The 22,402-nt window shown below is 46.2% G+C and overlaps 2 protein-coding genes across 2 annotated transcripts; both read left to right on the top strand.

Annotated features, from left to right (window-relative positions):
- Positions 1-13,584: 13,584 nt before the first annotated feature.
- Positions 13,585-16,662, top strand: MTACP2 (mitochondrial acyl carrier protein 2). Its single transcript, XM_048681170.2, has 2 exons — positions 13,585-13,892; positions 16,239-16,662. Exons 1-2 carry the CDS (start codon positions 13,686-13,688, stop codon positions 16,413-16,415), a joined length of 384 nt encoding a protein of 127 aa, XP_048537127.1. The 5' UTR covers positions 13,585-13,685; the 3' UTR covers positions 16,416-16,662.
- A 2,435-nt stretch (positions 16,663-19,097) lies between these two features.
- On the top strand, positions 19,098-21,789 carry LOC125515662 (tryptophan aminotransferase-related protein 2). Its single transcript, XM_048681182.2, has 5 exons — positions 19,098-19,768; positions 19,957-20,260; positions 20,371-20,651; positions 20,740-21,041; positions 21,137-21,789. Exons 1-5 carry the CDS (start codon positions 19,341-19,343, stop codon positions 21,319-21,321), a joined length of 1,500 nt encoding a protein of 499 aa, XP_048537139.2. The 5' UTR covers positions 19,098-19,340; the 3' UTR covers positions 21,322-21,789.
- The last annotated feature ends 613 nt before the right edge of the window (positions 21,790-22,402 follow it).

Raw genomic sequence — 22,402 nt, forward strand, 5'->3', positions numbered from 1 at the left:
TCAAATTTTGAAATGAGGATTTTGGTTTTAATTATTTTTCTCTCTGAAAATATTTCATATTAAAATATATGACAGGAGATAATATGACTTCTCCAAAATAAATGAAATATTGGAGGAAAAATAATAAAATCAATATTTGATTTTATTTTGATTTTATTGCAATTTTGTTTGCATTAGAAAAATTGCATGTTTTCAAAATTGCATTTTAGGGCCAAGAAAATGTCCATCTCGTTCTAAATATTTCATTTAGACGGTGAGAATTTGTTTTGGCATTTTTAGATTTTTATTTTATTTTCTAGGATTTTTCTTAGTTTCGGCGGAATTACTTAAAAAAAAGTTTCTGGACCAAGCTGGGCCGAAGCCCAGCCAGCCCGTTCCGCCACTGTCTCCCTCGCGCGCGCCGCCGTGCGCAGCACGGACGACGAGGGGAGTCCGAGCCGGACTTCTCCCCGGACGCCCCCTCGCCCAAGCCACGCCGCCCCTCGCCCCCTTTAAATTCCGCCGCCACCACCCCGCCTTGCCACCACCACCGTCGCCAGCCCCGCCTGCCGCGGCCCGCGCCGCCGCCTGCCGCAGCCCGCGCCGCCGGCTGCCGCCGCCGCCTGAGCCCCGCCGAAGCCACACCCCGCCGTCACCATCGGTTTTTTAGAAAAAACGATTTGGTTTTTTTAGAAAACCCTAACTCATTTTTTCCGGTTCGCCGGTTTTTTTTCCGGTTTTTCTTTTTAGCGGACGTTCGTCCGGGCGTTCGTTTTAGCGAACGGTTTTCGCTCGTTAGTTACAGATAACGAACGCTCGTTCGTTAGCCTGTTGGTCAGTTTTCTTTTATCGGATTTTTCCGCGGTTATTTCTGATCGTGATTTCTGATCCGATTTGTGTTCTAGTTTGTCTTTTCGCTCGTTAGTCGGAATCAGGCGATTCAAGCGCCTAGATCTTCGTCTCGAGACCCTCTTTCCGCTTAACTAACTTGCACAAGTTTTTGCTACTGTAAAATTTGACCTAGGTCCAGATTAGTAAACAGATATTGTTTCTTTCGTCGTTTGAGTTTCGTTGCTCCGTTTGATTTGATTCTTTTTGCAAACCGGAGTTCTTAAGTTGAACTTTCTGGTTAGATCTTCTTATTTGAGTTTTATCCGTGCTTCTTAGCTTGATTGCTTATGTATGCTATTGTTTGTTTGCGATAGAATTCCCGGAGTGTGAAGCGTGTTATTTGGAGTCTCTAGGTTACGCGGATCGTCAGCAAGGCAAGTAACACTTTGGATCATACCCCTTTATCACCCAGTTTTTATGCATTAGTTCCAATCCTCAAACATTGCATGGTTAGGATGTCATTAACATGTGGGTTGGGAAGTAGTTGATGAGGTAGAACCTATTACCCTGTTACATTCAAACCCTTGGGAGTTACTCTTACGAATTGCTTATATTACTATGCTATGCTATGCTCGTAGACGAGGTTTGGGAGAGTGAAATCCATGATAGATGTGAGATTGCTAATTAAGGGTTCAACTTAAGGTGGCAACTTAAATATACATCTGGGTGGATTGAGGCACCTGGAGTACCCAGTGTTGCTTGTATTTTTTTGGAAATCCCGGAGTACCCGTGTGATCTTCCTATGGACCGCCACCCAGGCTCAAAGGGAACTGAGATTATTCATGCTAGAAACTTCCGTGTGCAGCCACAAGCTAATATGGGCTCTAGCATAGTTGAGTAAGTTACGTGAAGCTCTTGAAGAGGTGGATTAGCAGGTAGTGGGATTGTAGGTTTGGTATGGTCTGCCCGGAGTAGAGAGTTAATGTTTCTGAAAGACTGCGTCTTGGTCATCCGTTTCTCAAACACCATGTAGTGCGAGAAATCCAACGGAGGCGGTCGAGTCTTGTGGGGAGAAGTGCGCAAACCTCTGCAGAGTGTAGAAACTAATCATGGTTAGCCGTGTCCCCGGTTATGGACAATCTTGAGTATCTAGTACTTGGAGTATCTTAAGTATCTCATCACTCTAAATTAATATTGTTGGGTTGTTAATTACCTTAATTGGGATTGAGTTGGAGGAACTTTCTCAATGATGTTTCAACTACCATGATAGTTAAATAAAATCTATTCCTTTGTTGTAGGAAAAAATTGGCTTTTCGCAAAAACTGTAACCATAGAGCTTTCCACCAGCCAAATATGCATGTAGTGATAGCCTTATTCTGTTCTTGCTCTACTGTGTTACTTTGCCAGCATATTCCATGTGCTGACCCGTTTTCGGGCTGCAACATATTATGTTGCCGACTTTTCAGACGAGGAGTAAGGTTCGTTAGGTCGTTGCCGTGCAGCTCAGTTATGTCGTTGGAGTTGATGGAGTCACTTTATCTTCCAAGCCTTCCGTTGTTATCGTATTATATGGCCTTAAGCCATATTTATTGTAATAAGTTCTCTTTGGAGACATTCGATGTAACAAGTGTGTGATTGCTACTCTGTTATAAATCCTCGAGTACTGTGTGTGTCAGCATTACCGATCCAGGGATGACACTGAAGCACAAAGACTTGACCGTTTGAGGTCGGGTCGCTACAGATCCATTCTTAGCAACGAATGTCTTGCCTTCAGACCTGTGATAGAAGGTGTACCCAACATTCTCTTTTGGGTATCCTATGAAGACACATTTGTCCGATTTGGGTTTGAGCTTATCAGGTTGAAGCTTTTTCACATAAGCATCGCAGCCCCAAACTTTAAGAAATGACAACTTTGGTTTCTTACAAACCACAGTTCATAAGGCGTCGTCTCAATGAATTTTGATGGTGCCCTATTTAACGTGAATGCAGTTGTCTCTAAAGCATAACCCCAAAATGATGGCGGTAAATCAGTAAGAGACATCATAGATCGCACTGTATCCAGTAAAGTACGATTACGACGTTCGGATACACCATTATGCTGTGGTGTTCCGGGTGGCATGAGTTGCCAAACTATTCGCATTGTTTCAAATGTAGACCAAACTCGTAACTCAAATATTCTCCTCCACGATCAGATCGTAGAAACTTTATTTTCTTGTTACAATGATTTTCCACTTCACTCTGAAATTCTTTGAACTTTTCAAATGTTTCAGATTTATGCTTCATTAAGTAGATATACCCATATCTGCTCAAATCATCTATGAAGGTGAGAAAATAATGATACCCGCCGTGAGCCTCAATATTCATCGGACCACATACATCAGTATGTATGATTTCCAATAAATCTGTTGCTCGCTCCATTGTTCCGGAGAACGGCGTTTTAGTCATCTTGCCCATGAGGCATGGTTCGCAAGTACCAAGTGATTCCAGAAGTCCATCAGTATGGAGTTTATTCATGCGCTTTACACCAATATGACCCAAACGGCAGTGCCACAAATAAGTTGCACTATCATTATTAACTTTGCATCTTTGGCTTCAATATTATGAATATGTGTATCACTACGATCGAGATTCAATAAACCATTCACCTTGGGTGTAAGCCCATTGAAGGTTTTATTCATGTAAACAGAACAACAATTATTCTCTGACTTTAAATGAATAACCTTATTTGCAATAAACATGATCAAATCATATTTATGCTTAACGCAAACACCAAATAACATTTATTTAGGTTCAACACTAATCCCGAAAGTATAGGGAGTGTGAGATGATGATCATATTAATCTTGGAACCACTTCCAACACACATCATCACTTCGCCCTTAACTAGTCTCTGTTCATTCTGCAACTCCCGTTTCGAGTTACTAATCTTAGCAACTGAATTAGTATCAAATACTGAGGGGTTGCTATAAACACTAGTAAAGTACACACCAATAACATGTATATCAAATATACCTTTGTTCACTTTGCCATCCTTCTTATCCGCCAAATACTTGGGGCAGTTCTGCTTCCAGTGACCAGTCCCTTTGTAGTAGAAGCACTTAGTCTCAGGCTTATGTCTAGCCTTGGGCTTCTTCACTTGAGCAGCAACTTGCTTGCCGTTTTTCTTGAAGTTCCCCTTCTTCCCTTTACCCTTTTCTTGAAACTAGTGATCTTGTCAACCATCAACACTTGATGTTTTTATTGATTTCTACCTTCGTCGATTTCAGCATCACAAAGAGCTTAGGAATCGTTTCTGTTATCCCTTGCATATTATAGTTCATCATGGAGTTCTAGTAACTTGGTGATCGTGACTAGAGAACTCTGTCAATCACTATCTTATCTGGAAGATTAACTCCCACTTGATTCAAGTGATTGTAGTACTCAGACATTCTGAGCACATGCTCACTAGCTGAGCTATTCTCCTCCATCTTGTAGGAAAAGTATTGTCACAGGTCTCATACCTCTCGACACGGGCATGAGTATGAAATACCAATTTCAACTCTTAGAACATCTTATATGTTCCATGGCATTCAAAACGTTTTTGAAGTCCCGGTTCTAAGCCGTAAAGCATGGTGCACTAAACTATTAAGTAGTCATCATACCGAGCTTTGTCAAACGTTCATAACGTGTGCATCTGCTCCTGCAATAGGTCTGTCACCTAGCAGTGCATCAAGGACATAATTCTTCTGTGCAGCAATGAGGATAATCCTCAGATCACGGATCCAATTTGCATCATTGCTACTAACATCTTTCAACTTTATTTTCTCTAGGAACATATAAAAAATAAATGGGGAGCTACATCGCAAGCTATTAATCTACAACATAGATATGCAAATACTATCAGGACAAAGTTCATGATAAATTAAAGTTCAATTAATAGTAATACTTAAGAACTCCCACTTAGATAGACATCCCTCTAATCATCTAAGTGATCACGTGATCCAAATCAACTAAACCATGACCGATCATCACGTGAAATGGAGTAGTTTTCAATGGTGAACATCACTATGTTGATCATATCTACTATATGATTCACGCTCGACCTTTCGGTCTCAGTGTTCCGAGGACATATCTGCATATGCTAGGCTCGTCAAGTTTAACCCGAGTATTCTGTGTGTGCAAAACTGGCTTGCACCCGTTGTATAAGAACGTTGAGCTTATCACACCCAATCATCACGTGGTGTCTCGGCACGACGAACTTTGGCAACGGTGCATACTTAGGGAGAACACTTGTACCTTGAAATTTAGTGAGAGATCATCTTATAATGCTACCGTCAATCAAGCAGAATAAGGTGCATAAAGGATAAACATCACATGCAATCAATATAAGTGATATGATATGGCCATCATCATCTTGTGCCTGTGATCTCCATCTCCAAAGCACCGTCATGATCACCATCGTCACCGGCTTGACACCTTGATCTCCATCGAACCATCGTCGTCGTCACGCCAACTATTGCCTCCATGACTATCGCTACCGCTTAGTGATAAAGTAAAGCAATTACATGGCGATTGCATTTCATACAATAAAGCGACAACCATATGGCTCCTGCCAGTTGCCAATAACTCCGTTAAAAAACATGATCATCTCATACAATATAGCATCATGCCTTGACCATATCACATCACAACATGCCCTGCAAAAACAAGTTAGACGTCCTCTACTTTGTTGTTGCAAGTTTTTCGTGGCTGCTACGGGCTGAGCAAGAACCGTTCTTACCTACGAATCAAAACCACAATGATATTTCGTCAAGTTAGTGATGTTTTAACCTTCAACAAGGACCGGGCGTAGTCACACTCGGTTCAACTAAAGTTGGAGAAACAGACACCCGCCAGCCACCTGTGTGCAAAGCACGTCGGGAGATCCAGTCTCGCGTAAGCGTACGCGTAATGTCGGTCCGGGCCGCTTCATCCAACAATACCGCCGAACCAAAGTATGACATGCTGGTAAGCAGTATGACTTGTATCGCCCACAATTCACTTGTGTTCTACTCGTGCATATAACATCTACACATAAACCTGGCTCGGATGCCACTGTTGGGAACGTAGTAATTTCAAAAAAAATCCTACGCACATGCAAGATTATGGTGGTGTATAGCAACGAGAGGGAGAGTGTCGTCCACGCACCCTCGTAGACTATTAAGCGGAAGCGTTATGACAACACGGTTGATGTAGTCGTACGTCTTCACGATCGACCGATCCTCAGTACCGAATGTACGGCACCTCCGCGTTCAGCACACGTTCAACTCGATGACGTCCCGCGAACTCACGATCCAGTAGAGCTCGAGGGAGAGTTTCGTCAGCACGATGGCGTGGTGATGATGTTGATGAAGCTACCATCGCAGGGCTTCGCCTAAGCACCGCTACAGTATGACCGAGGTGGATTATGGTGGAGAGGGGGCACCGCACACGGCTGGGAGAGATCAATGATCAACTTGTGTGTTCTAGGGTGCCCCCTGCCCCCGTATATAAAGGAGCAAGGGGGGAGGCCGTCCGGCCCTGTAGGGCGCGCCAGGAGGAGGAGTCCTCCTCCTAGTAGGAGTAACTCCTACTAGGAGGGGAAAGGAAGGGGGAGAAGGAGAGGGAAAGGGGGGCGCCGCCCCCCCCTCCTAGTCCAATTCGGACCAGAGGCGGAGGGGGCGCGTGGCCTTGCCCTGGCCGGCCCCTCTCTCTCTCTCCACTAGGGCCCAACAAGGCCCATTAGCCCCCAGGGGGTTCCGGTAACCCCTCCAGCACTCCGGTAAAATCCTAATTTCACCCGGAACTCTTCCGATGTCCAAATGTAGGTTTCCAATATATCAATCTTTATGTCTTGACCATTTCGAGACTCCTCGTCATGTCCGTGATCATATCCGGGACTTCGAACTACCTTCGATACATCAAAACATATAAACTCATAATACTGATCGTCACAGAACTTTAAGCGTGCGGACCCTATGGGTTCGAGAACTATGTAGACATGACCGAGACATGTCTCCGGTCAATAACCAATAGCGGAACCTGGATGTTCATATTGGCTCCTTGTAACATCCCAAATTTTCAATTTGGAATGTTATACATAGGTCATCATGCATACCTTATTTTCTTGCATTTTGGTCGATCCTAGAAATTTCACGCAACTCAAGGACCTTCGGAGAGAGTTGGAGATTCGTTATTTTCATATTTGAGAGTTTTCTTGAATTTGAAAAGAGGATCATTTGATTTATTTATTTCATCTTCAATTATTTTTCCGATATCAAAATATGAGAGAGGGAATAATATGACTTTCCCAAAATATAGGAAAAATGAAGATTTAATAAATAGATCGAATTTCGTTTTCCGGTGTTTGTTTGTTTTTCTTTGGATAGGGAAAAATGCGCGTTTTCGAAAATTGCATTTTAGGTCCGTAGAAAAGTTCATTTTGTTCGACTCATTTTTAGGAGTTGGGGAAAATTTACTTTAGGGTTTTTGGAGCCCGTTTAGTTTTTCTTTTTCTTGTTTTTCTGCGTGCGAAATCAGTTAAAAAAATTGAGCAGGCCAGCCGGGCCAAAGGCCCAGCCAGCCACCGCCCCCAGCCAGCGCCAGCGCCAGGCACAGCGCGCCAGGCCGCCGCCTCGCCTCTAGCCGAGTCCCTCTAGGACTCTGGTTAGCCCCCCCCCCTTTTCCTTGTTTCGTTTTCCTTTTCCTTCTCTTTTTCTTGCCCCCTACCCCAAGTCTCCTCTCCCCTCACCAATATAAATACCCCCATAGACCCCCCCTCTCCTCACACCAAAAACCCAAACCCCCTCTCCTCCCCAAGCCGCGCCCCTCACCTGCCGCCGCCGCCCGAGCACGCCGCCGTCGCCACCGTTCGCCCCGCCTCGCCGGAGGTAGCCCCGCGCCTCTCTTTTTCTTCCCCGCGGTTCGGTTCTTTTAAAAGAAACCGTTCCGGTTTTCTTTTCCGGTTTTTCTCTCCGATTCTTCGTTTCGGTTTCTTTTCTGAAACCCTAGATTGGATTCGTTTTCTTTTCCGATTTAGTTGCCTTTGGACCGTTCGCCGGACCGTTCGTCCTAACGAACGTGGTCACCGGATTCTTCTAGGTTAACGAACGTCCGTTCGTTTAACCGTTCTTCTTTTTCTTCTCGTCGGATTTATTCCGCGATCGTGATCTCAGATCCGATCTTCGTTCTAGTCTTTCTTCTCGCTCGTTTATCGGAATCAGGTGATTCAAACGCCTGGAGTTTCGTTTCGAAACCGCCGTTCCGTCTAATCAACTTGAACAAGTTTTTGCCCCGGTAAAATTTGACCTAGTTTCAACATGCTAGAACCGAGTTGTTTTCTTCCGCCGTTTGTTTTCCGTCGTTTGTTCGGTTCATTCTCTCTTTGCAACCGGAGTTCTTAAGTTGAACTTTCTGGTTCGTTCTCTCGTTCGAGTTTTACTTGCGCATTAGATGAGTACTTATTGTGTGGTTACTATTGCTTGCTTACGATAGATTGACCGGAGTGTGACGAGTAGATCTATCAAGAGATTTTGAGTGCGAATCATCTTCATCAACCTTGCAGGCAAGTTCACACTTTGATCATACCTTCTCTACAACCCATGTTTTATTGCATTAGATCAATCCTCACACATTGCATGATTAGGATCTAACTAAACTGTGGGATGGGAAGTAGATGAGGTAGTACCTATTACTTGTATTACTATGAAACCTTTGGGAGTTACTTCTACGTTTGCTTATTATGCCATGCTATGCTAGTAGACGTGGATTGGGTGAGTGATATCCATGACAGATGTGAGTTTGTTAATTTTAATGGTTTATCTAAGGTGGCAACTTAAACACACATCTGGGTGGATTGAGGCACCTGATGTCTATCAGGACTTGCCTGTTTTATTTTGGACCGCCACCCAGGCTCAAAGGGATCATAAGATCTTTCATGCTAGAAACTTCCGTGTGCAGCCACAAGCCATTATGGGCTCTGGCATAGTTGACTAAGTTGTGCGAACTCTTACAGTGGTAGACTAGCAGATGTAGGGGATGTAGGTGTACCGGTCTACCCGATCGTAAGGTGCTAGCGCTTCTGAAAGGCTATGTCTCGGTCATCCGTTTCTCAAACACCGTGTAGTGCGAGAAATCCAACGGAGGAGATCGAGTCTTGTGGGGAAAAGTGCGCAAACCTCTACAGAGTGTACAAACTAATCATGATTAGCCGTGTCCCCGGTTATGGACATCTTGAGTATCTAGCTCTTGGATTATCCTGTTGATCTCATCACGTTACTTTAAATGAATATTGTTGGGTTTAATGACGTTACTTAATTGGGATTGAGAATGCTGTCAACCATTCTCAATGTTCAACAACCACCATGATAGTTAATTAAAATGTATTCCTTTGCAGTAGGGAAAAATTGGCTTTATGCAAAAACCTTATAACCATAGAGCTTCTCCACCAGCCAAATATGCATGTAGTGATAGCCATTGTTCATCATTCTCTATGGTGTGAATTTGCCAGTACATTCAATGTACTGACCCGTTTCGGGCTGCAACGTCTTATGTTGCAGGTTTCTTACGACGAGTAAGTGATACATTAGGGTTACGATTTCTACACTCAACTTTGCCATTGGTGTTGATGGGAATCCACAACCTTGTTGCTTCCGCTATTTGGATTGAGGTAATAGTATTTACGTTACTTTATACATGTGATTTACCTCTGTTATAAATCCTTCGAGTACTGTGTGTGTCAGCATACCGATCCAGGGATGACACCTAAGCACAGAGACTTGATCCATTCGGGTCGGGTCGTTACACTCCTACATATTCTACGAAGATCTTTATCGGTCAAACCGCATAATAACATACGTTGTTCCCTTTGTCATCGGTATGTTACTTGCCCGAGATTCGATCGTCGGTATCCCAATACCTAGTTCAATCTCGTTACCGGCAAGTCTCTTTACTCGTTCTGTAATGCACTATCCCGCAACTAACTCATTAGTTGCATTGCTTGCAAGGCTTACAGTGATGTGCATTACCGAGAGGGCCCAGAGATACCTCTCCGACAATCGGAGCGACAAATCCTATTCTTGATCTATGCCAACTCAACAAGTACCATCGGAGACACCTGTAGAGCACCTTTATAATCACCCAGTTATGTTGTGACGTTTGGTAGCACACAAAGTGTTCCTCCGGTATTCGGGAGTTGCATAATCTCATAGTCATAGGAACATGTATAAGTCATGAAGAAAGCAATAGCAGTAAACTAAACAATCGAGTGCTAAGCTAACGGAATGGGTCAAGTCAATCACATCATTCTCCTAATGATGTGATCCCGTTAATCAAATGACAACTCATGTCTATGGTTAGGAAACTCAACCATCTTTGATCAACGAGCTAGTCAAGTAGAGGCATACTAGTGACACTCTGTTTGTCTATATATTCACACATGTACTAAGTTTCCGGTTAATACAATTCTAGCATGAATAATAAACATTTATCATGATATAAGGAAATATAAATAACAACTTTATTATTGCCTCTAGGGCATATTTCCTTCATTTTTTTGCCGATAATCCCGTGTACCCCGAGTCGTACTTTCGGCATCGGTTTAGGATGAGCACCGAGTTATTCAGGCGCATTGCAGAGAAACTAGCGAGCCATGACTGTTTTTTAAGCAAAGGAGGAATGCTGCCGGAGAGCTCAGGCATAGCACCTTTCAGAAGGTGACAGCCGCTTTTGCATATGTTGGCATACGGTATTCCCGCTGATCTAGTTGATGACCACTTGGCCATGGGTGAGAGTCAAGCCATCATGTGTGTCAAGCGCTTCACAGTCAGAATTGTGCAAGTGTTTGGCCAGGAGTATTTGAGATCTTCCAATGCTGAAGACGCCACATGGCTATTGGAGATGAACAAAGCTCGCGGCTTCCCAGGTATGCTTGGCTCAATAGATTGCATGCATTAGAATTGGAAGAATTGTCCTAAGGCATGGCATGGCCAATTCCATGGCCAAAAAAGGGTTCCACTATAATCCTTGAAGTGGTGGGCGATCAAGAGACTCGGATTTGGCATGTTCTTTTTGGAATGCCTGGATCTTTGAATGATATCAACGTTGTTAATCGGTCACCACTGATGAATAAGATTGCAAATAGTGAACTGCCACCGGTGCAGTTTGTAGTAAATGACCATACATACAACTATGACTACTATCTTGCAGATGGCATCTACTCAAAGTGGCAAACATTTGTGAAGCCATTGAAAAACCGGAAGGTAAGAAAAATCTTGATTTCCACAATGCTCGGACGGCGGCTAGAAAAGACGTGAAGGGAGATTTTGGAATTTTACAAGCCCAATTTGCTATTGTGAGATGACCGGCTAGATTTTGGGATCAAAAGATGCTTTGGTACATCATGCACGCTTGTGTGATCATGCACAACATGATCGTCGGTGGCTAAGATTTAGACTACTCTCAGTACGAGCTCTTGAGACATCTCGTGCGAGTGCGGCGGAGGGCTGCCAGGGTGGCCCGTTTTGTTGCCTCCTATCATGCCATTTGACGTGCCGAAATGCATGATGATCTTCAGAAGGATCTCATCGAGGAGTGGTCGGCATGGAATGGCCGACAAAGAGCATCATGATTTGTCTGTTTGATGTTGTATTGTTAAACTATTTGTTCTATTGCAAGATAAACTATTTATTCGAGTTGTAATAATAAAATCGAACTATTTATTGTTGATTTATTTTGTTTGTGTTTGATCTTCTTGGTTGTGTTTGGAGTGCATATGTTGTTTGTGCGAGAGCGCGCGCACAGTTTTTTTACAGCGCCTGCTGAAGCGGCTCACACGTGCTGAACTTTGCAGCGGGCGCTGGAGCAAGCGCTCCATGCCGTGCAAAAACTCGCAATGTTTTTTAGCGCACGGTGCATGGCTATTGAAGATGCTCCAAGGGGTTGTTTAGATAGCTAGATTATAGAGAACTAGTTTTCCTTAAACTTGATTTCTGGTGTAACAACCCAAAACATTGTTTGGATTATCTAACTAACTAGCGGATATACTAAACCGAGTTTTCCAAAAGCCCAAAAAACGTGTTTATACAAAAACGACCAATAGACGTTTTTATATAAACGGATTTTCTATACGCACCAAGAGATCAACGAAGTCCCAGGCGCAGATCGTGGTAAACTATGCAGGTCGTGACAACAGCTTGCCGATCTTGGCCAGGCACCCAGAAGCAAGTTGCGATGCTCCACCTAGCCCAGCGCCTCCATGGCGGACATGGACTTGGGCCGGCTGCCGCCTCCATGGTGGACGTGGACTTCACAACCACCTCCGTCGTCGATATGCAGATACTCCAGCTTGTAGGTTATCGTCCCGCCTCCCTAACATGTGCGTTGTGCTCTGTTGTTACCGGCGAATCAATCCAGCAGCTAGGTGTCACATGCATGTCTGGCCTGAGAATCAATCAAGGCGATTTACTCCGTTTACTTGTGTCTTGCCATATGCGAGCTACATGTACGTGCATCTTCACGGCGGAAAGAATTCATCACCGGAGCAACGTTAGATGGGAACCTGGACCAACATGCATGACACCGGCTAGCGAAGCAGATCACAATCAGGCGATAAGCGTGATCACCCCGGCGGCCACACTGAAAACCACGAACCTCCACCGGAGAGCCGTTTACGGTGTGGTTGTCTGCCACTATGCATGTAGGTGCCAAGAGAGAACCAAAGCACTCCACCTCCATGAATTGTTTTCTCCCAAAGCGAAGAACTCAAAATCCCGTTTTTCTACTTTCGCGTCCAAACAAGGTATTGTATGTACTGACCTAACAGAATAACTAACCAAAACTGGTTTTCTTAAAAATCCTCCAAAAACTTGTTTTCTAAAATCTCACATCTAATTCCCTGTATCCAAACAACCACTAAATGTTTTCCCTAGTCTAATCCATACTTGTCAAAGATACAATTTTTTCCATACCCGTCACCCGACAGGGTATATGGGTACCCGCAGGTAAAAATACCTGCGTTTACAACACATCAATTGAGTAGAAAATAGTTATAAAAAGCAACATATAATCAAAAATTATTCATAGCAATTTTAAATAACAATGTACAACAACATATTGAAACAAAAACACATTCTCATAAACAAAAATACTTTCCTATAAAGTGACACATAAAAATATTAAACAACAACACATAATCATAAATAACAACACATATGCATACACTTTAAGTTCATAAAATCATGATAAATCATAGAGATAATTTGACTACATATTAGAGTTTTTACCTGGTGTGATTAGGAGGGAAAATCAATACATTAGGATATTAACGGAAACCCACTTGTCAGCATTTTAGATGGGTATATGGGTACGCGGGCATGGGTTATACGATCCCATACCCGTACCCTCTCTACCCGATGGTGTAATATTTTCCTATTTAAGTATCCATGGGTAAATTTTTATCTCATACCCTTATCCTAATAGGGTTTTTACCCGCAGGATACGTGGTTAATGTGTACCCGTTGCCATCCCTAGATGGGTGATGGGTAAGTTCAGGATGGACGGGTAAGGGTATGTGGTAGCTCCACCCATACCCATACCCTGCGGGTGCCATTCCCTACTAATGGGCACTTTGCTAATAAGCAGTAGTTTTTTTTTTCCAGGCCGAGGATCCGTAGGTTACGTCAGCTATGAGCTAGATCTGTCCTAAACATCCGGCCCACGAGCGACTTTGTAAGGCTTCGGAATGGGCCCCGATTTGTAGGATCGATCTATCACGACGATTAGCCCGCATCATCAGCCCGGACCACCGCAGCCGCAGGTCGCCCACGTTGCCCTTCTCCTCCCCACTCGCCGCACGACTGCACCAACCGAGACCAGAGGGGAATGGCGATGGCGGCGGCGAGGAGAGCCCTCCTGAACCACCTCCGCGTGCCGGTGGCGCGCCCCGCGGTCGCAGCGGGAAGCGTCCCCGTCGCCAGGCTCCTGTCTTCCACCTCGGAGGTGGAGAAGGGCTCGTTCCTCGACAAGGGCGAGGTCGCCGACCGCGTCGTCTCCGTCATCAAGAACTTCCAGAAGATCGAGCCCTCCAAGGTAAGCGCGTCCCTCGTGCGCTTGCGCGTCCCTGTACTTTTGGTGGAAGGATTCGGATCTCGTACCGTGTAGGCATGCATATGGGGTTTTGGCTCCCATCGCTGGTCTGTTGCCTCGTGTTATCGAGTGGACTGGATCGTCCAAGAAGATCTGGGCGTAAATTAGAGACGATTACGAAGTTATAGGTGATTTAAAAGTTGTAGGCTTCGCAAATCGTGCATTTTGGGTAGGCTGGAAGGGAAAGGGAGACTATGGTGTCTTTTCTATTTTCTTGACGATTAGATAAGATAGTTTAGGAAAAATGATTTGGGTACATATCTGATTATTGACTGATTTGGTCCTCAGTGGACATTGAGCACCTCTACGATGGTCTAATTCCGCATTGATGTGTGCGGATTAACTAGGCGATTATATGCCTTTAGTGCAAAAATTCACTATTAGTACAATGTTGACTCTGTTTTCTAAAGTTGTTTCTTCTAGTTCCGCATTTAAATTTTATTTCCCCGTTTCTGTTATCTAATTTTGGAACTAGTGGACAGTTTCCCATGACTGTCAGGAGTATACCTTTAGTATCCTATTTGAAATTAGGTCAATATATTATCGATGATCTTCTTTATTTTGAACCAGTTTTTCTTCCTAGAACCGAATTTGGGTACATGTCTGGTTATTGACTGATTTGGTCCGCAGTAGACATTGAGCACCTCTATAAACTATAATGGTATAGTTCTGCATCGATATGTGCAGATTAACTCGGTGATTCTATGCCTTAGTGCAAAAGTTCACTATTAGTACAATGTTAACTCTGTTTTCTTCGGTTGTCTCTTCTAGTTCCATGTTTAAATTTTATTTCCCCGTTTCTGTTACCTAATTTTTGAAGTAGCGGACATCTTGTTAATAGACATCCCATGACCGTCAAGTGGCCAAATGTTCTTTTTCTCTACTGTGTGTTCAGTAATAGACCTTTAGTTTCCTATTTGAAATTAGGTCAATGTGTTATCAATGAACTTTGTTATTTTGAACCAGTTTTTCTTCCTAGAACCTAATTTGTTTTGTATATATGTCTATCTGAAATTAGTTTAATGTATGCGTGCCGGGTAGTTATATTGGTAATATTGTTTGATTTTGTTTTGTGTATATGACTGTCAGTGGACAAATTTTCATTTACTCTACCATGTGTTAAGTAATAGACCTTTAGTTTTGTATATATGTCTATCTGAAATTAGTTTAATGTGTGTGTGCTGGGTAATTATATTGGTAATATTGTGTGATCTTGTTTTGTATGCATGACTTTCAATTGGGCAAATGTTCATTTATTCTACCACGTGTTAAGTAATAGACCTTTACTTTCCTATTTGAAATTAGGTCAATATATTATTGACGAACTTTGTTATTTTGAACCAGTTTTTCTTCGTAGAACCGTTTTTTTGTATGTCTGATCTGAAATTAATTTAATGTATATGTGCTGGGTAGTTATATTTGTAACATTGCTTGATATTGTTGTCCTTGTCTTATTGCATAGATATTATTTCAGCTATCTGTTATGTGCTTTGTGGATATTTTACTATTTATTGTGGTAATTAAGTTTGCTGATTTTGTTAAGTGTTTTAGCATCAATTTGTGGTGTGAATTGGACAAAGCTCGGTATGGGGAAAATAATTGCAATGCTGATGGGCTCAGATGGATGACATTAATCAAATGCTACTGCTAAGTTCATACTCTGTTACAAAAAATTGCATGGCGTGTTGGCGTGTTGCTACCTTTCTGTTTGTTTTTTTCACTCCTTTGAGTTTGCCAGGCTGAGGTTAAGCATGCTAACTAAAACTTATATACAAGTTGAGCAGTTTTAATCAAGCTTAGCATAGTTGAACTAATCATGAGTGCGCTGTATAGGGTCATTGCAAGCCATCGCTTTGGGTCTAATGGTGACTAGACCCGACAGGTAGGTCAAAACTGTGCCAAAGTTGGCCACTGGTCAGTACTGGATACTCTGTGCTATGCCTACAAGTGTCTTTTGTAGAGCTGTGAAAGAAATAAGTGCTGAATTTTCATTCTTACTGTCAAGAATTTAAGACAGCAATTTGTGCAGTCGATTGCCTGCACGCCAGCACTTTCTGTTCAGTATCTGCAAGACATTTTATGTTTAATTGTTTTATAGTTGCTGTGGCACTTCTGTTGTCCATCTATATTTGCATTGGTTCTCTCTACACTTAACTTGAATCACATGTGTAGTGTTGTTTCTCACCTTTTGTAATGTCTGTTATCTGAAGATTAGTTGATTGATAGGAGTACTATGCAGATGCTTTAAACTGCCCTTAATCCGCTCTAATACCCTGCTAAATCATGCAGGTGACCCCTAATGCGCATTTCCAGAAGGACCTCGGGCTGGACAGCCTGGACACTGTCGAGATCGTCATGGCCTTTGAGGAAGAATTCAGCTTCGAGATCCCCGACAATGAGGCAGAGAAGATCGATTCCATCAAGTCGGCAGTCGACTTCATCGCCTCGCATCCTCAAGCAAAGTAAGATTTGCTTGCAGCGGTTTCTTGGTTCCCCCCTTTGACACACATTGTCTCCAGAAGGAATGCTCCCCGAAAAGGACCTGTCTTTTCCCAGTAGGTGAATGATCCTAGTTTGCTCCGTTGATTTTTGTGCTCTCTGGTAGCAAGTCTTTGTTCTCTCCTTCCGTCTGTTGCAATAAATAATGATACACCAGTTGGTTGTGGATCTATGATTCTATTAGCTGGGGATGACAGCAGCCAAAGTTATGATACTGGTTGTGCGCCTGTGCCATATGACACCAACTCAGTACGAATGATCTGAATCTGCGACGACGGAAGATTGGTATGCGTCAGGTGACACGGGATTTGTTCGGTTTGGCGCGGCCGGATGGCAGCCTGGGCTCCTCCAGCTTGTTGGGGTGCGCCTTGCTCGCTGCTGTCGGCGGCCGGTAGCTGGGTCCTGTGGCAGTGCAACTGCGGGAGGACGCTGGATCTGGTAGGCCGGCTGGATCTGGCCTGTCGTCTGACGGGGAGGTGTGATGCTGGTGGGTCTTCGATGCTGCCGGCGCGGTGGCTCTGCGAGAGGTGGGTGGGCCAGCGGTGGTGCAGTGCGTGGGGTGGCGGTGGTGGGTAAGCTCCGGGCGAAAGCTTGTCTGGTCTTGCCGGACGGTAACGGCGGCATCCGTGGACGTTGTCTCACCTCTTGGGAGGCGCTGCTGTGGAGACCCGTATCCTTCGCAACCTTTGGATCGTGCTCTTCGGGTGAAAATCTAAGGCGGATCGTGCTCTTCGGTGCTCTTCGGTTGAAAATCTAAGGCCTGGCTGGGTCGGGCAACAACATCGTCATCATCGCTTTTCTCTTTGGGTGTCGCCTTGAAGAGTATTAGATCCCATTGGTGTGCTTCATGGGCTGGACGCTCGCAACACTGTGGTCGGCAGATGCGCGCCTGACAATGTGGATGTCTTCTGCGGCCTCTTGTGTGGCAACGATGGCGGCTTCAGATGGAGCAGGGTTGCATCTGAGTTTTGGTAGTCGGTCTCATCCCGCGTGTTTGAGGGATCGTAGGGCTTCACTTTGTCCTTTTCGAGTCGGAGCTGCTGAGGAGGGCCCTTGCAGCGACGATGACACGAGATGGGTGGTCGGTTTCGGTGCTGGCTCGACGTAGTCCCAACGCTTTTCTCATGTGATGCTCGTCGATAGAGTCGGAGCTGTCTGGTTGCCGGCGTGTGTGGTTGACTATTTGGTATCGGCCGACACATGCCTCGTCACTTGTTTGCGGTGAGAGCACATCGGTGGTCGTCGATGATGAAGTTGCAGTCGCCCTTGCGGAGGTGTGATGACGATGGCACCAGGTTGAAACCTCAACAATGTGTGCGCGTTTTTGTGTGGGTTACAAGGTCGCCCTGCATGCCTTTTTTTGCGGGCGTTTCACTGGTGTTGCTGATGCGTTTGGTCTCTACCGTGATGCCACTTTCTCTCTACCCTGAAAATTAGGGAGGGCAGTTTGGTTAGCGGGACGTCGACAGAGTCGGAGCTGTCTAGTCGCCGGCGTGTGTGGTTGACTATTTGGTATCGGCCGGCGCAGGCCTCGTCACTTGTTTGCGGTGAGAGCACATCGGTGGTCGTCGATGATGAAGTTGCAGTCACCCTTGCGGAGGTGTGATGACGATGGCACCGGGTTGAAACCTCAACAATGTGTGCGCGTTTTTGTGTGGGTTACAAGGCCGCCCTGCGTGCCTTTTTTTGCGGGCGTTTCACTGGTGTTGCTGATGCGTTTGGTCTCTACCGTGATGCTACTTTCTCTCTACCCTGAAAATCAGGGAGGGCAGTTTGGTTAGCGGGACGTCGACGGAGTCGGAGCTGTCTGGTCGCCAGCGTGTGTGGTTGACTATTTGGTATCGACCGGCGGAGGCCTCGTCACTTGTTTGCGGTGAGAGCACATCGGTGATCGTCCATGATGAGTTGCAGTCGCCCTTGCGGAGGTGTGATGACGATGGCACCGGGTTGAAATCTCAACAATGTGTGCGTGTTTTTGTGTGGGTTACAAGGTCGCCTTGCGTGCCTTTTTTTGCGGGCGTTTCACTGGTGTTGCTGATGCGTTTGGTCTCTACCGTGATGCCACTTTCTCTCTACCCTGAAAAATCAAGGAGGGCAGTTTGGTTAGCGGGAAGTGGATTTACGTAAGGTTTCGTAAACTCATATGTAGGTGTGTCTTTTTTTTAGCATCAGTACAGACACAAGCGCTCATATGCATGCGCATACATTCACCCCTATGAACGCACACACGCACACCCTATCTCTATAAGCACCTCCGAGAGACTGAGCTGGCGTATCATTTTGAGATTGACGAAGCCACCGTAGGCGCCTCGTCGTCGACTGAAACGTCTCCTCTCATTAAAAGCGCATCGCGCGGAAATTCTGAAATAAATCCAAGAATAATGCAAGCACCAGGGTTTGAACCCTGGTGAGTTGGGGATACCACTGTCCATCTAACCTTCTCAACCACAGGTTGGTTCGCATAGGTAGGTGTGGCTGCTGTCCATCTAACCTTCTCAACCACAGGTTGGTTCGCATAGGTAGGTGTGGCTGCATTATTGCCTTTATGGTACTTGTGCGTACTGGCCCACGATCGTTCTGTTGTTGGTTCCGTCGTCGCTGATATCAACCAAGCTGGCTGCTCCGGGATTCTCATTTTCGTGGTTGTATGACTTTGTTGTTTAGTCAAATAAAACTTTGTTCTTTAGTCGATAAAGTGCCAACGTCACGCGTTATTTGTAGACCAAAAAGCCACCGGCGCAAAACCGTGTCCGCCGGGTGAAGGGTAAGGTGTAGATCGACCCTTCCACCACGAGGTCCTCAAAATCTGAAGGGTAGTTTTGGAGGGTGGTGTTCTTTTCATTTTCGCTGGGCTGGTTCACACAAGAAAAGCCTCGAATTCCTCCGGGAGTCATGGCGGCGTCCCGACGGCGCACGTCGGCGGAGTTCCAAGGGAATGGCAGCCTAATGCCGCCGTCGGCGAACGCGATCGCTTCTCCCCGCGGCGGTGGCGCGCCCAGCCGGGAGGAGCACGCGAACGGCGGCGGCCCGGCGCTCAGCAGCGTACTCTCAGCCACCGAGGTCACCGGCAGGAGGCGGCCGGCGGGGCGCATGCCACTATGGCGACTCGGCATGTTCGCCTCCCTCGCACTGAATGCCGCCGCACTCGCGCTCCTACTCCCCCGGTACATCGTCAGCCACCCGCACCATCCCGGTGTCGTCTCTCTTGATCAGCAACACCACGCCTGCGCCCCGCAGCCGGGCACCAGCGGCGCGGCTGCGAGTGCGCCATCGACCGGGAAGCCGGCAGTGACTTCCAATTCTGTTATTCATCTGGACCAGTAAGCCCCTGTTCCTTCAATTTTTCTCCGTAGTAAATTCTTGCATTAAAATATCTGTAATCTGAAAAGCCGGCGAGAGGTGTTCTTCCCGCCGGAGCGTGTCCTTGTTCAGTGTCAGACAATGTCATGGAGGGAGGCCATCCCATTTTACAAGCGCGTTTGACTGACATTCGTTCTGTCGGCTGCAGCGGGGACCCGACCATGTTTGAGGCCTTCTGGAGGGAGACCGGCGACGCGGCGGAGCTCGTCGTTCCGGGGTGGCAAACGATGTCCTACTTCTCGGACGTCAGTAACGTGTGCTGGTTCATGGAGCCTGATTTCGACCAGCAGGTGCGCCGCCTCCACCGCACGGTCGGCAACGCCGCCGTGGACGGCTACCACGTCCTCGTCGGCACCGGCTCCACGCAGCTCCTCATGGCGGCGCTCTACGCCCTGTCGCCAGCGGATGCCGTCCAGCCCACCAGCGTCGTCTCCACGGCGCCCTACTACTCGGTAAGTGCGATATTACAAAAAAAAAAAATCCTCTCAGGTTCAGACCGTTAGTTGCTCCCTAAGTTTACATAAAAAGTCACTCTTGATCTGATCATGGATCATGGATGCAGTGGTATCCTGCCGTGACGGACTTCCTCCGGTCCGGGCTGTTCCGCTGGGCCGGCGACGCAAGCTCGTTCATCGGCGACGCCTACATCGAGCTGGTGTGCTCCCCGAACAACCCCGATGGCGCCATCCGCGACGCCGTGCTGGGCTCCGGTGGCTCCGGGAAGGCGGTCCATGACCTTGCCTACTACTGGCCGCAGTACACCCCGATCACTCGCCGGGCCGACCATGACATCATGCTCTTCACCATGTCCAAGAGCACCGGGCACGCCGGCACGAGGATCGGGTAAGTGTCCGTCGCTCGCTGCAACTTCATCTCAGACAAGAAGAAGTCTGAACTGCCGAACCTGAAACGAAAAGCGATGCTTCTGCAGGTGGGCATTGGTGAAGGACCGGGAGGTGGCGCGGAGGATGACCAAGTTCGTGGAGCTCAACACCGTCAGCGTGTCCAAGGACTCGCAGCTGCGCGCCGCCAAGGTGCTCAGGGCGGTCTCCGACGGGTACGACGGCGGCGCCTCGGCCTCGCGTCACCGGCTGTTCGACTTCGGGCGGCGCAAGATGGCGGAGCGCTGGAGGATGCTGCGCGAGGCCGCCGCCGCGTCCGGCATCTTCAGCCTGCCCGAGGAGACCTCCGGCCGCTGCAACTTCGCCAACGAGACGGCTGCCAATAACCCTGGTACGTAGCACGGTCACACCATGGCATAGCGTCTCGCGTGCTCTCAGCTCTCGGTCGCTCACCTCGCGCCATTGTTTGATGATCTCTTTCTGCAGCGTTCGCGTGGCTGCGGTGCGACAGGGAGGACGTGGAGGATTGCGCGGGGTTCCTCCGCGGCCACAAGATCGTGACGAGGAGCGGGAACCAGTTCGGCGCGGGCCCGAGGTACGTCCGGGTCAGCATGCTCGACAGGGACGACGCCTACGTCATCTTCATCAGGCGCCTCGCCTCACTCAAATGACAAATCGAGACCGACGGCGGCGCGTGGAGGCTTCGCTCGTCGGGCTCCCTCGTTCGTCATGCGTGCATCGGGCGAAATGAAAAAGTAGCAGTACCGGTTTCTGCCGGGTAGGTGGATGCCGTTGGATGTTTCCGAGATTTGCACAACTCTGTGCCGTAGTCAACGTAGATTCTACGCTCCGTTATGTATCAGTACATCTTCCATACCGTATGAGCACGATTGTGTACACGCACGTACACAATGCGCGTCTGGCCCACAAATTCAATTCGCCAGCAGACATTAATGTACTCCCACTACATCCCTAAACAATCTTCTCCGGCTAGTCCTCTCTTGTGCGAGTCCGCTGCTGCCAGAGTTCTTCAAGATCGTGGATCCTGTTCGGAGAAAATGAGCTAGAATCCTCCAAATCTTTGAATCGGCCAACGAGTGTTACTGTTCTACAGAGAAAACTCCTTCGTTTGTGAGTTCTATCCTCGTCTATTTTCAGGCTTGCACTAGATTCAGTTTTCTATATCCGCCTTGATTTACGAATGCATCTTAAATGGATTTGAGTTGGTACCTCCGCATCTTAGTATCAGCCTTGGAGAGTATGTTAAAACCGAACTAACGGGAATCCTAGTTAAGCGTATGTAGTCGATGAAGTAAATCCGAGATGGTTTCATTTGCATGTTCCATTGGGATACCATTATTGTTTTAATACTGAATCAGTTCTGTTTTTTCTGTTATAGCCTTTGACGCGAATCTGACGATTCAGAAATGGTCAAGTTTACAATGCATTACATAGTGGCATTTTATTGATAACTGGAATGGAGAAAATGCCTTTAGCCAATGAGCTAATTATATAGACATCTCCTTGTTTTCATAAGGTGTGCACTGTGCTTAGACAACCCATTGTTGTTGAAGACTCATGTAGAACAACAAGCTCGCAATATAAATAATATGGGTAACCTATATTTGGGTAAGCTTGGAGATGAATTTATAAAGAAACGAAGTAAAATTCATCGTCCATTGTCTAGCCTAAGGACATCGGAAGTGTCCCACGGACATGAATATTTAAAGAAATATATGATGCCAAAAAAGA

The sequence above is a fragment of the Triticum urartu genome, chromosome 1A, assembly GCF_056163025.1.
Source record: "Triticum urartu cultivar PI428250 chromosome 1A, HENAU_Tu73, whole genome shotgun sequence".
NCBI classification, from domain to species: domain Eukaryota; kingdom Viridiplantae; phylum Streptophyta; class Magnoliopsida; order Poales; family Poaceae; genus Triticum; species Triticum urartu.

Coding starts and splice junctions, on each gene's coding strand:
- MTACP2 (XM_048681170.2), top strand. CDS start 13,686: ATGGCGATGGCGGCGGCGAGGAGAGCCCTCCTGAACCACCTCCGCGTG. Junction 13,893..16,238: donor AGAAGATCGAGCCCTCCAAG/GTAAGCGCGTCC, acceptor TAAATCATGCAG/GTGACCCCTAATGCGCATTT.
- LOC125515662 (XM_048681182.2), top strand. CDS start 19,341: ATGGCGGCGTCCCGACGGCGCACGTCGGCGGAGTTCCAAGGGAATGGC. Junction 20,652..20,739: donor CACGCCGGCACGAGGATCGG/GTAAGTGTCCGT, acceptor ATGCTTCTGCAG/GTGGGCATTGGTGAAGGACC. Junction 21,042..21,136: donor GACGGCTGCCAATAACCCTG/GTACGTAGCACG, acceptor CTCTTTCTGCAG/CGTTCGCGTGGCTGCGGTGC.